Consider the following 14,406-nt stretch of genomic DNA (forward strand, 5'->3'; position numbering starts at 1 on the left):
CGCGCGCCCGCCCGCCCGCTCGCCCCCGGCCCCGGCTCCTCCTCCTCCTCTTCTCGCCATTGCAGTTGGACTCAGCAGCCCGGTGCGCACCGCGTGGCTTCTGGGGGGAGACCCCGGCGGGCTGTGGTAGGAGGGCGGCGGCGGCGGTTGCGGTCGGGGAAGGGAACGCCGACAAGGTAAGCGTCAATGTGGCGGCGGCTGGGCCCGCTCCCGCCTCTGCCCCTCCCCCCGCCAGTCCTCCCACTCAGCGCGGGCCCGGCTGAGGGGTCGCGGTGACAAGGCCTGAGGCGCCCCGCGCTCTTCTCCTACGCCCGGCTCTCTCGCCCCAGGGCCGGGCTCATTCCTCCCTCTCCAGTCTCGCTCCCGCGCTCGGCCGTTACTCTCCCCCATTGTGCCGAGGAAACAAAATGGCGGCGGCGGCGGCGAGGGCCCGGTGCGCGCGCATCCGCCCCCCCCCTTCGCGGCCCCTCGGCCGGCGGCGGCGCCTCGCACGGGGGGGTGCGCGCGCACCGGGCCCCCGGCCGCCGAGTCCCCCGGGCCCGGCTTTGTCTGTTGCTGCGTCCCGCGCGCAGGCGCGCACGTGCCGGGAGCACACACCCCCCTTGGCCGGTAGAGTCCTGGCCGGCGCAGCAGGGGCGACCCCCTCCTCATTCCTTCTTAGTCTTTGTCCCTGTCCCGTCCCGGGTTTCAGGAGAGTCCCAGGTTCCCGAGGCGGGAAATGTCGCCGCCTTTGTCCTTACATGGCGTGGAGATGCGGACCTCCTCCTTGGGACCCTGTTCCCACGCTGATTGCAGAGGAGGCCTTTGTCGGTTGTATGGGGTTCTCCAATCTGTGATCAGCCAGGCCTGCCTCAGATCAGGACCCAAAATTGGCGTAGGGTTTATTAAGCTTTCCCTTTCATTAGTTTAGGTGTTTCATTGATGTTGAATTTTATCCAGATTGCTTAGGATTTGCATCCTCCCTCAAAATGGTGATGTGGTGCGATATTTGGGTACACTGAAACTTGCAAGATTGTGACCCAAACATGAGAGTTTAAAACAGCTTTCTACTGTATTAAGTAGTTGAGTGACTGAGTTGAAGTTGTGCCACAGTTAATCCTGAGCCTGGATGAATTATCTGGGTTGTACAGTGATCAGCATGCTCTCCCCCAGTTCATTGTCTAGACTTGGGGAGCTAAACCATTTCTTAGTATTTCCAGAGTTGGTTGATTGTTGCTTGGGATTCTGCTCAGGGACGTGATGGATCAATAAGGGAGTACCAGTTTCCCTGATAAGCCTTTCTTTTCTGGACTCCGGTATTTCAGTGGTTTTGAATCTTTTTCTGATTGGTTAGGATGATCTCCTCTTTAAAGTGGGTGGCCTTTGGCATATTTGGGTTCCAGGGGAAACCCAAGGTGCCACTCAGAGTTGGGACTCAAATTGAGGGCTTCAGACTCTTTCACAGGTGTTTGTGGCTGGGAGTCTCCTTGGATTGCTCACCCTGCTGCCACTGTGCTTTGTGTGTGGTCTCGTGGGATGTAGGTAACAGCAGCCACTCAGATTGTGAATGAAGTGTGGGAACCAGAAGCTCATTAACAGCTAGAAAAGGGAAATAAATAAATAAAAGGCCCCTGGGTACAGGCGTTACTATCCCTGTCCCTAGTCCTGCCGTCTTTGCCCCTGAGCTCTTGGTTGACCGTGTGAGTTGATTGTGGTCCCTGGGATTTGTGAATGGAATCTCTGCAGGCCCTGGTGTTTGGAGTTGATTGGAGGCTGGCAGTTACTGCCAGACGTGGCCTTGCCGGCACCGAGTGTGGGTTCATCAGTTTCCCTACTCCTAGAGCTTGGACAAGTCTGGGAATCATACTCTTTTTGGAACACTGGTGGGTAATTGCAGTTTTTGTTTGTTTTTTCCCGATTGAACTTGTCTAGTGTCTATAGGCAAAAATTCTTTTCTTTAGCTGCTTCTAGTATATTTAAGAGGGCTTTTTTTTTTCTTTTCGAGGTCCGTAATGCCGGGAGTGAAGAATCTAGGGCTGTTTCTTAGTTTTTTTTTTAATTCTCCTTGTTAAAAAACTACATTGGCAAGAGCCGCTGCTAATACATTGATGTCACTTTCATGGTTGCTCTTTTTCATGTTCCCCTGCTTCACGTCTCCAGGTAGGAACAGGTGGAGTCTGTGATGAGGAAAGAGCTTTCTGTAAGTCTATAAGCCTCTTCTCTTTGGGTAAACAGTAGGCAGCATCTTGTCTGTAGGCCTCAGCAAGTTGTGGGGGTTGGAAATGTCCCTCTGAAAAAAGGCTTTAGAAGTTTTCTTTGGGCTGGATCAGGTCCCTCTTATTTACCTCTCTCACCCTCCTTCCCAGTTTCTCCTGATTTCACCTTTCATGGCTCAGAGGAATAATTCCTTTCCCCAAGAAACTTGGGTTTATACTTCCTTGGACTTGCCCTCCTGTCAGTAAGTTGGTTAACTTTGTGCAGTTTTGAAGGATGTGTAAATCACACCATCTAACATTACATGCACGTATCTGCATGCCATTTTATCTGAATGTTACTTTGATTGAACTTTCATGGGAATTACGATTTTCTAGGCTGTATATATTGGATGCTTTCTATCTTACCCAAGTCCTGGGGAAAAAAGGATTTGATTTCTGTTTTTAGTGAAGGGGTTTCAGGTTAAAGGCAGACATTGGTTTGACAAGAATCTACATACAGTGAAGCAGGTTGGGGCCCTGAAGGGATGAGATTCCTTCAGATTCCAGCTGCAGCACTTGACGGTTTTGTCTGAAACCACTAGCTTCCCTCTCTGCTCTGTTGTTTAGGGTAAGTCAGTGCTGACTCTTTGTGGTGCTAGCATTGTTATCGAAATAAGAGTGAGAGCATGGTGGACAGGTGTTTGTTACGGAGCCTTGTCAGCGTACTGACTTTTAAAAATTGTTCCTTGCCATTTTATGCTTTGTTGAATCCCTGTGAGATTTTTCCAAGGTTGCGCTTTATAGGTGATCCCATTATAAATTGTGATTGGAAGTTCAGAATGACTTTTACCATCTACTGTTTTCAGATGTCTTGGGAAAACGGTGTCCTGTTGAAATTTAATTTTTTTTTTCTCATTGAGTGCTTATGGAATGAAGAAAAATGTAGTCACAGAGCTGGACATGGGGCTCAGTCCCATGAACCATGAGATTATGACCCCAGCCGAAATCCAGAGTGGGACGCTCAACCAACCAACTGAGCCACCCAGGCGCCCATGTAGCCACTAGTTTTTAGCAGGAAGATGAGTTTATTGTCCAAGGACCATTTTCTTGTGTGCTATATATGAACACTAAGGACCATTTAGTTACGAGGTAACTTTTATTAGAGTATGTACATTTGCTCCAAATTATTTTTATAATCTTGGGCAGTTAGTGAGAATTGGTGCTATGGACAACTTGAGATCCATTGTAATTTTCCTTGACATTCCAAACAGTCCTCTTTCTTCTTATTTTCATTAGGATTGTGGTTTGAGCTCAGTCTTACTGGGATAATTTTGCAGGCCACCTGCTTTGCTGCTGCTTCCTTTGGGCTGCTTTTTTCCTCTTACCTGAATCTGTGTGTGTTTAGAGAATAAAACGTTGCGGGTTAGGTTTGCTTCTCAGTGGTACTTCTAGATTTTTTGCGGGTTAATAATCCTTGCTATGCATTCATAATTCAAGAAAACAGTCCAGACGTCAACAATGTGGAAATAACCAGCCCAGCCCCATGGCTCATAGTGGCGCTTAATAAACATTTGTCCTGTGGGTGACCTGTGCAGAGTCCTAGCAGGGGGGAGTAACAGCTGTCCAGTAAATGGAGGTCTGTGGGCTTCTCACATCCCACAGAGCAGGTGTGTGAACTGACGAGTGGAGGGAAGATGAACTGAGTCAATTTTGATGAAGTTACTTGAGTTTGTATTTAATTGAATGTAATTTATTTATTTAGAGCTTTTTTTTTTTTTTTCTTCTTTTTTTAATCAGCTCTGTAAAAACTCTTTGGTGGGTTCTTAGAAAGTAAATAGGCAACTGCCAAATGACCCAGCAATTTCACCCTTGGGCATTTCTCCCAAAGAAAGGAACATTTATGTTTACATAAAAATCTATACACAAATGCTCATAGCAGCTTTATCCTTGATAGCCAAGAACTGGAAGCCACGTAGATGTCCTTCAGTAGGTGAATGGTTAAACCAAGATACGTCCATACCACGGAGTACTGCTTAGCGATCAAAAGAAGCAAGCTGTTGATAACACCTTGGATGAATCTTGAGGCAGTTACATTGCATGAAACAAGCCAGTGCTGAAAGGTTACATACTCTGGAATTCCATATACATAACATTCTTGGAGTGTCAGAACTGTAGGGATGGTGAATGGATTAGTGGTTGGTAGGGTTAGGCATATGAGGAGTGGTGGAAGGGTGAGTATGACCAATCAAGGGCAACAGGAGGGATCCTTGGGATGGCAGTGGTCTGTCTGTATCACCATGAGTGTTGTGGTTATGAATTGTACTGTAGTTTGCAAGATGTTGCCATTGTGGGAAACTGCTTTAAAGAGTACACGTGATCTCTGTTATTTCTTGGATACTGCATGTGAAGCTATAGTTATCTTGCAGTAGTTTTATTGAAAAGAGTGCCACCCTTACCCACCAAAATAATTGACATGTCTGTGGATTCACATCCTTTGAGAGACCATCTTTTTTTCTTTGTAACTGGGGAGGGGAAAAGAATGCTTTTGGGAGAAGGAAACATACTGCACGCTAAGTTAAGAAAAAAAAAAAATCCAGGGCTTCCCCATGGGGATATGTGGGAGGGTCACCCCTCCTGCCCCTGCCCCAACCAGGTGTGGAAGATTTCCTAAGCTTACTTCCTCTCCTGCTTGTTGCCTGAAGAGCATGTTGGGAAGAGGGTTTGGTAATTCCCACCTGGAGTCATGATACACGCTTAACTGTTATGTCCTCTCACAGGCAGATTTTAAAACCTTTCTATCGGTTCATCCAAGAGTTGGTGAAATTCCTCCTTTAATATATTACATTTGTGGTTTTTCAGTTGATGAAGCATCTTCCCACAAAGTCACCTTTTATCCTTACTGTTTGCAGCTCTTGGGCATAGCTAGTGTTGCCATTTCCTTTTTGATAACAGCTCTGAACAGGTAGATAATTTACCGGAGGATCCCACAGCTGCGAGGTTGGGGAGCCCAGTTGGATGCAAACGTGGGGCTTCTGTCTCCCAAGACGCATGAATGCTCTACAGTACCAGTGAGCCTGGACTCCTGGGTCTCGTGGGAGGCCAGTGGAGTTTCAGAAACATTTTGGAGAAAAATTTGTGTTTGTCAGCTTTATATTTAGTCAAGGAAAGTATCTTTTTTCCCCTTTCTTTTTGTTTCTGTTTATTTTGAGAGAGAGCATGAGCGGGAGGTGTGGGGTGGGGGGTGGGGGTGGGGGGGCAGAGAGAGAATCCTAAGCAGGCTCTGCCCTCGATCTCACGAACTGCAAGATCATGACCTGAGCCGAAATCAAGAGTCAGATGCTCAACTGACTAAGCTACCCAGGCACCCAAAAAATATGTTTTTAATTAGCATACAACATCTCCTTTTTTTCATGAGAGAAAAGGACATTTTTTAAAAATTGAAACTATTTGTGGAAATCATTATCCCTGACTTTACACCTCCCCGTGGACCAGTAAAAAACACTGTTGCAGACAGAATTGGGAACCACTGCACCAGCGTTCGGATCTGTGTTGGATTTTCAAATTTCTCCGAGTGGCATCCATAACCAGATTTTAGGTTGGCATCTTTTGGCTGGGTTGCTTTGTTAAAATTATTTTTCACGTGTCCTTGATGATGTCAGTCTGTAAAGGTTTGCAGAGTCACTAAAGAGTAGCATGTGTATGTCATTTCACTTCATGCTCCAGGATAGGATAGCTCTGGTGATGGGGAAACCAGGAGCTGGGGTTTGGATCCTTTCAAAGCTTAATCCATTCAGTCTTTTAGATGAGCATCCGCTTCAGGACAATTCCCCGGAGTTGCTGGAATAGCTGTAGGACTTTGTGAAATAGATAGTTGGGGCTATACCTGTTGCGGTGTTGCCACTGCACCTGTTCATTCATTTTACAGACTAAATTGGGCATGTGTCTTTTTCAGCAGCAAGTGCCGTGCGTCGAATTCTAATTAGCAAGAGGTCAGCACGTTGCAAGCCAAAGGTTTTGTGGTTTAAACTTCTGTAACTCTGCATGCTGTGAGTGGGCTGGATTTGAGAAGGAAAAAAACCCTGATCCCTTCGTGTTAGAACATCCCCAGCTACCCAGAGTTCATGTTTAAAATCCTGATTCTCCACTCCACCTGTTCCTCGCTTGGGTTTCTTTTCAGAGGAGCTGGGCTGGTAAAAAGCCAGGCTTCCTTGTGCCTTGCTGTTGAATCATAAAGGTGGTTGCAGGAGCAGCTTCTGTTTAAAGTTTGGTTGGCAGGGGCCAGTGGAGTGTTGGCTGTAGGCAAGCAGGTGGGTGTTGTGGACCTCTTGCCAACAGTGTTCTTTGCTAAAAATCTTGAAAAGGAGGTTTCTGTTCACCCAGAAGACCTCTCTGTCTGTTAAAGAGAGGGATTCCCTGGTATTCAAGACTAGAGCGGCTAGCTTCTGAAAAGCTGGCTTGGATGACAGGTCTGGGTTCGCATAGAGACCAGGGAGGCCAGATTTGTTGGCCTGCAAAGGAACATTGTCACCAGTTTTTCAGCATTTGTTTTAGTTCACATAATTAGTGCTCTTGCTTTCTTTGTCCCCCTGGATCAGGAGGCATCACCACCAAGGTCTGGTCTAAGGGAGGAGGGCCTGGGGGTGAGTGTTCCACAGATGGGCCAGGTGGGGTGCTCAGGGCCAGCCACACAGCCCAGTGAGTCTCTTCAGGGATTCATTCTGGGGCCTGCCTCTTGGAGCAGAGGAAGATTAAGAGATGAAGCCGCTTGCGACAGAGGCACACCCACGTTCTTAGTTTTAACAGTGAAGGCAGCGGATGGAGACCTACATGCAGGACAGTCGATGAAAGCGGGTGCATTTGGGGGCGTACGCGTGTCCTTGAGGTACTTTTGACGGGCTGGGTTTTTTCGTTTGTTTTTTTCTGTTTTTTGTCACAACATCTTTTTACCCAGGGGTACAAGAATGATTTTTCTACTCCCAGTGTCTATCAGGTGGCATTTGTTCTTACAGCGATTCCCTACATCCACTGTGGAAAATCACCATTTTCAGAGTAGGAAGTTGGGATATACACCTCTGCACTGGTGGCAAAGTAGGGTTTGGTTTTGTTTTGTTTTTTTTTTAAGTATCGTTACGGACTCAAGCTTTTCCATGCATTTAATGTGCTGAATCAATTTAGGGGTTTTTTTGTTTTTGTTTTTAGTTTTGTTTTTTGTTTTTTGTTTTTTTTAATTTTTTTTGAACGTTTGTTTATTTTTGACAGAGAGAGGGAGACACAGAATCCGAGGCAGGCTCCAGGATCTGAGCTGTCAGCACAGAGCCTGAACTCACGAAACGCGAGATCATGACCTGAGCCAAAGTCGGATGCTTAACCAACTGAGCCATCCAGGCGCCCCTTAGATTGTTTTTATTTATTTATTTATTTATTTATTTATTTATTTATTTATTTTTAATTAAAAAAAAATTTTTTTTTTCAACGTTTTTATTTATTTTTGGGACAGAGACAGAGCATGAACGGGGGAGGGGCAGAGAGAGAGGGAGACACAGAATCGGAAACAGGCTCCAGGCTCCGAGCCATCAGCCCAGAGCCTGATGCGGGGCTCGAACTCACGGACCGCGAGATCGTGTCCTGGCTGAAGTCGGACGCTTAACCGACTGCGCCACCCAGGCGCCCCAGATTGTTTATTTTTAATATCTCATGAAAATTCTCAAACATATACCGAAGGTGACATGGTTTTACAGTGAACAGCCACCTGTATATAAAGCTCAGGTTCTGCTGTTGACATTTGACTATACTTTTGTTTCACACATCTCTTCCTTTGTTCTGGTCATCCTTCAGCCCACATTTATTTATGCATTTATCGAGTTTCTTTGACGTCTAATCCACTTTACTTTTATGATGCATTTCAAAGTAGCAAAAAATTACAGTCCTCCATCTGAATATTAACTAGAGCCCAGTATTTATTTACAGCCCCCTTTTTTTTCTTTTGAAGTAACGTACACGTCTTGAGACTACCATTCAAGTAGTTTTGACCACTGAATATACCAACTCCTACCAAGATATAGACCGTGATCATCACCCTGAAAGCGCCCATCCCAGGTGTGCCTGCCACCATCTGCCTAATGCAGCTGCTGAATAGTTTTGCCTGTTCTAGAACTTCGTGCAGGTGGAAGCATTTTATGTTTGTTTTGTTTTTTGTAATCCATTGCCCCAGATGTGGCCAGTGGGAGCCTTCACAAGTCAGCTCCTTGTTCTTTGGATGACCTGCATTAGTGTCTGAGTGCCTCTTTGCTTTCTGACGCTGCAGATGACCCCGGCTCACGCAGTTTCTGTGTTAGGTGCAGGCCAACCATTTCTCTGGGGAGCTCTTTTTAGTAAGGTAGACACTGTCGGTCCTACAAAACCCTAAATAAAAGGGTCACAGCCACCTGAAACCATGGTTTAAGTTGTTACTTTTTAAGTTTCTGCATTTGATGTTTTAGTGATGGAGGAGGAGTGTACCGTGAAGAGATAGTCTGTGTGGAGTGAAGCCTCGGCTCCTGGCACCTGGCTGGGCTTGGAAGGAAGGCGATTCTTTACCTTGGATCGCCCACTGGGCCCAGAGGGGCAAGGCATTTGTCTGCCATGCCTGTCACCATTCTAGCGTGGAGGTGCACACTGAGTACTTGTTGAGTAAATAAATCAGGTTTTAAACCTACCAGCCGTCATTGTGAGGTCAATGAGGTTCCAGCATAGGTGTGGCCAGGAGTGGGGGCCGTTCGACATGGCCATTTTACCATCAGGCTGTGAGCTCTCTAATGGTCTGCTTCTCGGTTTAGAACTGAGTTTCTGGGAGCGCCTGGGTGGCTCAGTCGGTTAAGTGTTTGACTTTGGCTCAGGTCACGATCTCGAGGTTCCTGAGTTCAGGCCCTGTGTCGGGTTCTGTGCCAACAGCTCAGAGCCGGGAACCTGCTTCTGATTCCGATTCCGATTCTCTCTCTGTCCCTCCCCTGCTCATGCTCTCTTTCTCTCTCTCTCAGAAATCAATAACAGTGCCTGGGTGGCTTAGTCGGTTAAGCATCCGACTTCAGCTCAGGTCATGATCTCGCAGTTCGTGGGGTTGAGCCCCACGTTGGGCTCTGTGCTGACAGCTCAGAGCCTGGAGCCTGCTTTAGATTCTGTGTCTCCCTCTCTCTCTCTGCCCCTCCCCTGCTCATGCTCTGTCTCCCTCTCTCTCTCTCTCTCTCTCAAAAATAAAAAAAAATTTTTTTAAACCAATAAATAAGAAAAAATTAAAAAGACTAGGTTTCTAGAGCTTTGGTTGAATTTTTGTGTTTAAAAAAATTTTTTTTAATGTTTATTTTTGAGAGAGAGAGAGAGAGTGGGAGCGAGGGAGGGGCAGAGAGAAAGAGGAAGAGACAGAATCTGAAGCAGGCTCCAGGCTCTGAGCTGTCAGCACAGCCCGACGTGGGGCTCGAACTCACTGAGCCATGTGATCATGACCTGAGCTGAAGTAGGACGCTCAGCTGACTGAGCCACCCAGGTGCTCCAGTTGAATTTTTAGATGACCTTCCATGGCTGTACTTTTGTGGGAGGACTTAAGTACATTCTGCAGTTAAAGAAAACTGTTATGGAAGTTTTCAGACCTCGTAGGTGAATGAATCCAGGCATACCCATCCCCCAGCTTCGACAGCTATCAGCATTTTGCCGTCTTGTTTTATTTTTCTCCCCATCACCACTGTCTGCCTTACTGGAGTATTTTAGGGCGAATATCAGGCATGTACTTTCAACCATGAATTTGTCTTAAGTATGTATCTAACATTAGTAAAGCATTCTTTTTGAGCACGACCTTGATACCATTTGTTCCTCACTGAACGAATGATAATTCCTTCATGTAGGATGCACTTCCGACTGTACGTCACTCATCACTTAGCCCCACAGCAGCCTGGCAAACAGAGATCCTGTTGGTAGAGAAAGTTGGTGCCATTTTGAAGGGTCCATGGCGTTTGTGCTGCATGCATGTTTTCCGTAGGTTGACTTGTTGCATGTTTACCCCCCTTCGGAGGTGCAGGGGCCGCATCCAGGTCCAGGGGAAACTTCAGGGCCTGCGGCTAGTGGCTGGGCGGGCAGGGTTTTAAGTCCAGGTCTGTGTGGGAGCTCCCACTTGGTGGTGACTGAGTGATTTACCAAGGGCATCGTGGAAACTGGCCTCCACTCCTCCCCTGCCCCCCAAAGAAGCCCTTGACCCCCACTTGTCCTCTTGCATAGCTCTCATTCCACCCTTCGATTTTATACTTCCACTTTGAAACCTACAAATTTGCAATTAGATCGTTAGGTAGTCCTGAAGTATTGTGGGAAATTCTTGTTTTGGCCAGTCATGTCCAAGTTTATCCTTGAAGCGTGTGCCTTTCCACAAGGTGGAGACTGCTGCCCTGGCTGGTAACTGGCTTCGATTGAAGGGGCTGGCTGTTTTGTGGTTGGATGGGATGGGTGGATTCATCTGTTGTGTATCATTGTGATGGATTTTCTGTGTTGTTCACTCACTTGGAAGATATCAGTGTGGACCAGACTGTTTGCACAGAGTAGGAATGAGTAGGTTGTCGTCAGCATGTTATTTAGAGCCCCAAATGGTAATTACAGCTACGCCTGTTCTAAAGACTCCTGTTGTGCACTTGAGTTCTCTTGGTCTCTTCAAAATTTAACCCACGGAGGGGGGCACGTGGTGCAGTGGTCACATCCACCTGATGTTTCAGAAGGTTCTTGCCTTTCTGGTTGACAGACACCTTTTGGGGCTCTTAGTCCCCTGCTTTCCTTCCATTTCTTCATGACCCTCAAAGACCAGAGCTCCTTCCCTCTCTTTTCCTTCTCCAAACACCAGGATTTTGCTGAGTATTTGTATTGTTACCATTTATTGGAGGCGTGTTAAGCTTTTATTTTTTATATTTGTGAAAAGTGACATACTTTAGGGGTGCCTGGGTGGCTCAGTCAGGTGAGCATCTGACTCTTGATTTTGGTTCAGGTCATGATCTTGCGGTTTGTGGGATCGAGTCCTATGTTGGGCTCCTCGCCGACAGCATGTAGCCAGCTTGGGATTCCCTCTCTGTTTGCCCCCCCATCCCGCTCATGATCTCGCTCTTTTTAATATTTTTGTAATATTTATTTTTCGAGAGAGGAGAGTGTGCTGCCCGCAAGCCAGGGAGAGACAGAGGGAGAGGGAGACCGAGGATCTGAAGCGGGCTCCATGCTGACACCAGAGAGCCTGTTGCGGGGCTCGAACCCATGAACTCTGCAATATCGTGACCCGAGCCAAAATCGGGTGCTTAACTGACTGCTCCCCCCCTTTCAAAATAAATAAACATTTAAAAAAAATTGGGCAGGGGCGCCTGGGTGGCTCAGTCGGTTAAGCGGCCGACTTCAGCCAGGTCACGATCTCGCGGTCCGTGAGTTCGAGCCCCGCGTCGGGCTCTGGGCTGATGGCTCAGAGCCTGGAGCCTGCTTCCGATTCTGTGTCTCCCTCTCTCTCTGCCCCTCCCCCGTTCATGCTCTGTCTCTGTCTCAAAAATAAATAAAACGTTAAAAAAAAAAATCAGGCATACTGGGGCACCTAGATGGCTCAGTTGGTTAAGTGTCTGAGTACAGCTCGGATTGGGTCGTGATCTTGCAGTTTGTGGATTTGAGCCCTGCAGTGGGCTCTCTGCTGTCAGCAAGGAGCCAGGTTCGGATCCTCAGTCCCCCATCTCTCTGCCCACCACCCCCACCCCCACCCCCACCCCTGCTTGTGCACGTGTGCTCCCTTTCTCTCTCTTTCAAAATAAATAAACGAACTTTGACAAAATCTAGCATACTTTACATTAAAAAATAAAAGTAAAAGATGAAAGAAGATGAAATAGAATTCATCTAGATGTGGGTGGAGTTGGATTCTGAAACCAGCTGTTTTCATTTTTAGGGAATTTTATAATTAGTTTGTGCCTCGGCTTACCAGCGGTTACCTGGAAATAAGGATGTGTCCTGCTGTGTTAACAGGGCCCCTCACGTGGCAGCACCACTGTCTTTCATCCTACTCAGTATCTGACTGCTACAATTCATCCGTGTATGAAATACTTGAAACTAAAATGATTTTCTGATCTTATAGATAGTTGAAATATTGATAACACCAAGGAAATCTGTCACAGTTTGAAAAGATAAGCAAACATTTGATTTCCAGACACTACAGAAAAAAAGAAGTAAAAATGGTAAGTTTTTAAAAATTGTAAATGTTATTTCTGTATTCATATTCGAAGATGTAGCATTTCCCTAAAGCATTTGATTCTCCTATTTTTTCATTAGCTTTTTTGAATTATAAAATACTGCTGCACAGTGTAAGAATTCACACACATACGTACATGTATATACGTATATATATAAATGCCTGAAGTGCCCCCTTCCTCTCAGCTGCCTCGAGAATGAACAGCCGTTTTCCTTCAGTTGTCCCGCTCCCCACGCCTTCAGGAGCGTCCCCCTAGGTTTCCTTGCACACAAATGACGAAGCTTGATTCTGCGTTGGGCGGCTTGGAAGAGGAGTGGACGCTTGTGTGGTCTCTGCGTTGTTTTTAACTGAGTTTCCACATTTCCAGCGTCCGATGCGAATTTTTGTGAATGATGATCGCCACGTGATGGCAAAGCATTCTTCTGTTTATCCAACCCAAGAGGAACTGGAGGCCGTCCAGAACATGGTGTCCCACACAGAGAGGGCTCTCAAAGCTGTGTCTGACTGGATAGATGAGCAAGAGAAAGGAAGCGGTGAGCACGCCGAGTCTGAGAACGTGGATGTGCCCCCAGAGGACGAGACCAAAGAAGGGGCTGGGTAAGTTTGAGGTTTTGGGGCGGTGGGGATCTTTCGTAGAGAGACTGGCCAGCGTAGGGGTGAATGTCTCCTTTTCTAAGAAACTCCAGCCTTTCCGTGGCCTCTGGGTTCTGACTATGCTGAATCCCTCACTGAGCATCCTTCGGTCTGTCCCTCAGGGAGCAGAAAACGGAGCACATGACCAGAACCCTGCGGGGCGTGATGCGTGTTGGCCTCGTGGCAAAGGGCCTGCTGCTCAAGGGGGACTTGGATTTGGAGCTGGTGCTGCTATGTAAGGAGAAGCCCACAACTGCCCTCCTGGACAAGGTGGCCGACAACCTGGCCATCCAGCTCGCTGTGAGTGTGACCGTCTCCACTGGGTGGGGTCAGACTGCGCATGTTGAGGGTGCAGGGCAGGGGAAGAGGGGCCCGTTCGTGCTGTGCACCAAGAGGTGGCTCCAGACCCACCCTTGCACGCGTGGGTGGATGCCACAGAACTCTAAGGCTCTACGGACAGTGCCTGGCTGCATGTGATAGGCCCCGAGCTCTTTCATCTGGGAAAGACTCCGTGTCTGCTGTGCTCCGGGCTGCACTGGGCTGGAACTTTACATCCGGAGCCAATTGAGTCGATGGGTGTCGATGGTTGAATAGAAGGTGCAATTATTAACTCTTCCCCACTGATCCAAAACTGGGCACAAGAACTTTTTATTTTAATTAATTTATTTATTTTTTAACATTTTTTATTTATTTTTGGGACAGAGAGAGACAGAGCATGAACGGGGGAGGGGCAGAGAGAGAGGGAGACACAGAATCGGAAACAGGCTCCAGGCTCCGAGCCATCAGCCCAGAGCCTGACGCGGGGCTCGAACTCACGAACCGCGAGATCGTGACCTGGCTGAAGTCGGACGCTTAACCAACTGCGCCACCCAGGCGCCCCGGCACAAGAACTTTTTAAAAACCAACTTTTGGGGGGCACCTAGGTGGCTCGGTCTGTTAAGCCTCTGACTTTTGATCTCACCTCAGGTCTTGATCTCAGCTCAGAGTGATGAGTCCAAGCCCCACATTGGGCCCCACGCTGGGTGTGGAGCCTACTTAAAACATAAAACCAGCTTCTTCATCTTGTTACAAAAGTGTTGCATAAATAATTGCTTCTGACATTTCTGGAACATTTACTACACCAGAGCCTAGGCCACATGTGCTGTTTATGTTACTTCTTCGTCCTCGTAACAACCCTTTAAAACAGGACTTTATCATCTGAGTATATTAGAAGATGTGACTGGGATGCAGGGAGCTGAGTAGTTGACCTCAGCATCCCTGGTTGGTGAGTTCTGGGGCTTTAGAACCTCCATGTGCCGCCACCCTATGCTGCCCCCCTGGGACACATTCACCCCAGTTAGCAACAGGATAAGCAAAAGAAGCAAGTGAAAAAACTAA

At 47.3% G+C, this 14,406-nt stretch overlaps 1 protein-coding gene across 4 annotated transcripts in view; it reads left to right on the forward strand.

The window, feature by feature from the left end:
• ILF3 (interleukin enhancer binding factor 3) overlaps positions 1-14,406 on the forward strand; it is a 32,016-nt gene continuing 17,610 nt past the window's right edge. For 2 of the 4 annotated variants that reach the window (XM_040449897.1, XM_040449898.1), the window contains exons 1-4: positions 1-176; positions 12,283-12,382; positions 12,764-12,993; positions 13,152-13,329. In XM_040449897.1, coding sequence (XP_040305831.1) covers positions 12,380-12,382; positions 12,764-12,993; positions 13,152-13,329 — 411 coding nt within the window. In that variant the 5' untranslated portion in view covers positions 1-176; positions 12,283-12,379. The remainder of the gene's footprint in view (positions 177-12,282; positions 12,383-12,763; positions 12,994-13,151; positions 13,330-14,406) is intronic. The other 2 variants (XM_040449895.1, XM_040449896.1) reach the window with 1 other exon arrangement.

The sequence above is a fragment of the Herpailurus yagouaroundi genome, unplaced genomic scaffold (assembly GCF_014898765.1).
Source record: "Herpailurus yagouaroundi ecotype Mexico unplaced genomic scaffold, PumYag 200, whole genome shotgun sequence".
NCBI lineage: Eukaryota > Metazoa > Chordata > Mammalia > Carnivora > Felidae > Herpailurus > Herpailurus yagouaroundi.